Genomic DNA, 3,067 nt, shown 5'->3' with positions numbered 1-3,067 from the left:
ATTTTGTCAAATTATCTATCTTTTCTTTTCCTTTTGTTTATCTTCTTAATTTCTCGTTTCCGCGTATGCATTCTTGTATCAATATATCACAAATGTATTATATATTATATCTTTTTAGGATTTGCTTAATTACGGTATATTTCTAGTATAAATGTTTAATATGTAAACATTGCATGAATATACAATAAGTTTTGTCAATATTTTATGTATTAATTAATATCCTCGAGAGAACGACTCCATTAATCAGAAATGAAAAAGTATCCACCAAAGAGAAAATAAGGTCAAATAATTATAAAATTAAAACAGGTACATTATCCCCTTGTGGGACATACAATCATAATACTAACCCAAATCTCTCCTCTAGCACAAATATGGGAAGGCCCTAAATAACATTATTATTATTGTTAATAAACAAAATTACAGTATCACCAACTCCATAGTTGGAGGCACTTCACATTGAAGCTGGAGCTTAGCAAGATTTCTTGCAGTTTGCTGATGTTTGATTTCCTCAAGATCCAAGGGGACGCGAGTCAAAAGTGGACACGTAGGATCGATGATGATTTTCTCGAGTGCAACAGCATTTTCCAAAAAATACCTAACGAGTTCAAGATGAAATGTGCCGTTATAAAACCCCCATAATTTGACCACTTTGAGGTGATGGAGTGGGCATTTTATGGCCTTCTTACACTCTCTGTTTGACGTGAAGGGACGTGCCTCCAACTGTCGTAAATAAATAGACCACAAATTAAAACTTAAATAACAAAAGTATATCGAAATAAGATGAATAGACACTAAGCTAAACAAAAGTAGATGCAAAGGAAAAGACCTCATACCTCAGGACTGAAGGTTGACATTTCAGTAATTATTACATAAATAAAAAGAATAAATACGTTGGGGAATCGCCTGTACCACCTTATAACGTAAAACTATGTAAGGAGCCGGGTTAAAGACATGTTCAGAACTATGAACGTAACATTTTATTAGAGGGAGGCCAATGGCAGATAAAAATGATTGTGTCAATTGCTTATGTCATTTCAATTCTCATAGTACTTTGTTCTTCAACAAATTCCCTCAAGTATTACCATACGAGGGAAGGAAAGTGAGGAATATGGAAAAGAACATTAAAGAATGGAGTGCAAATGAAAAGTCTATTTTCTTAGAGAAAATTAGAAGTTCTTTTTTCTCCTTTGCTTACTCTTAACAAAAAAATAAGGTAGCCGGAGAGAAAAGAAGTGTTTCTCCAGTTCTTGATAACCAGAAATCTTGCTCCATTATGCAAGAAGAATGGAAAATTCTAGTGCTCTTTATTTCTTTTCTCTTCAATTCAGTAGATTCAAAACTCGAGGTCCTACATCTCCCTTCATGATGTAAAACTGACCTGCTCTTCATGTACTTCTGTAAAAACAAACAAACAGCACAAGTCGGGTTAATTCTGTCCCAAAGTCACCCAGAATGGCACTAACAGTTCGGGCCCCTCCCTTTATTTCCTCATTGGAACTTCACCTTGGGTCTGTTTGGTATGAAGCAAAATGTTCTCCAAGAAAATAAGCGGGTTTGTTACTTACTTTCTTGTGTTCGGTACATAAGCAAAAAATTATCCTAAAAGCATTTGTACATGACCTAGACAAATATGGGAGGTGGCCGTGAGAATTAGGGGTGTGGGGTGGTGGGGAGGGGAGCTACAAGTGTGGGGGTAAAGATGAGGTTGGAGGTTGAAAGGACACAATGAATATGGAATGTCACTTGTGGAACTTGTTTACCCTACTTTCACTAGGAATTATTATTTTTCCAAGAACCTGGATCCTTCCTTTTCTTTTAATATATGATTTTGCTTACTACTTAACAATCAGTAGAAATTCACTAGTAACAACACCATTGGCTTCGTGTGTGTGTATATATATGCATATTACATCTCTGGGGAAGTACCTTTAAATCATTAATTGCTTTCCCACATTTACAATTTGAAAAGGTAAATGTCCTAAAGCCTACGGCATCTCATTTCTTCTGCTACTTTTGAACAAGTAAAGCAACAATGCCGTTAACATATATATTTCCATCTCAAATTTCTTCAAACAGAAAATAAATACAAGAAAGAGTCAAAGGAATAGGGAAGTTTTGCGGTTGTTCATGTTATCCCTATTTGATTGAGAGCTTCAAGCTTTTTGGGTTTAGTGCCGTTGAACCCCCTAGGGTTCAACTTTGCTCATACACTTCATTTGTCGAGTGGGATGTGATATTCAAGTTTTTAAAGCATAAGATGATTTCCAATCATAAACCCATTCCAATAGAGTGCAGACCGGGAACGGGTGAATCTTATTTTAAAATTTGAGAAAATGTGGACAGCTGCAGAGGGGTTCATTAATTAGTGAAACAGCGATAGCAATCATATGATAGTGTCGGCAAGCCAACTATGGTAATAGAAAGGAAACTAAAAACTTAAAAAACAGACTTTGAAGAATTAAAACAAAAATGCATGTCGAAGAATATTATACAGAATCAGATTGCTGGACTGGAAAGTGTGAGCAGAAGAGGGTGAATAGATATAGAAAGAGGAAGCCTAAAAGAACCACTTAGAAGAAGAACTGGAACAAATAACCAATGCTGAAAAAGTCCTGGAGACTACAATCGAGGCGTTTGTTGTAAAATGCATGGACAAAATGTCGAGGCGTTTGTTGTTAAATGCATGGACAAAATACTAAGTGTTTATTCGTAAATTGATCAATAGAAATAGAAGGTACAACCATATAAACAAAACTGTGAGAAACCAAACAACTACCAAAGATCCAATGGTCATCAGATGAGTGCGATGCAGTGGAGGCCTTCCAGCTACAATGAGACTTTCTCAGAGAAGAAATGGAGATGGTCCAGTGGTGGTGATAAAACCTTAGGGCCAGATGGGTACAGAATGTCTTCTAACCAGAAATCTTGGGACTTTTTGAAAGGGGACATTATTTTATAGTGGAATAAGTACCATCTAAGTACTGAGATGGCATAAACAAACAAATGTTTCTTGATTGTGTTTTTACACGTTCTTATGAGTTTTTCGTTATCCTTGCAAAAAGTTCTT

At 35.8% G+C, this 3,067-nt stretch overlaps 1 protein-coding gene across 1 annotated transcript in view; it reads right to left on the bottom strand.

Moving 5' to 3' along the window:
• Positions 1-304: 304 nt before the first annotated feature.
• Positions 305-3,067, bottom strand: part of LOC132035416 (F-box/LRR-repeat protein At3g03360-like) — a 12,811-nt gene continuing 10,048 nt past the window's right edge. Inside the window, exon 3 of the mRNA XM_059425686.1 lies at positions 305-720. Within this exon, the coding sequence (XP_059281669.1) occupies positions 418-720 (303 nt within the window). The 3' untranslated portion in view covers positions 305-417. The remainder of the gene's footprint in view (positions 721-3,067) is intronic.

The sequence above is a fragment of the Lycium ferocissimum genome, chromosome 10 (genome assembly GCF_029784015.1).
Source record: "Lycium ferocissimum isolate CSIRO_LF1 chromosome 10, AGI_CSIRO_Lferr_CH_V1, whole genome shotgun sequence".
NCBI classification, from domain to species: domain Eukaryota; kingdom Viridiplantae; phylum Streptophyta; class Magnoliopsida; order Solanales; family Solanaceae; genus Lycium; species Lycium ferocissimum.
The sequence above is the reverse complement of the archived record's forward strand: the minus strand, read 5'-3'. Positions and strand labels throughout refer to the sequence as shown.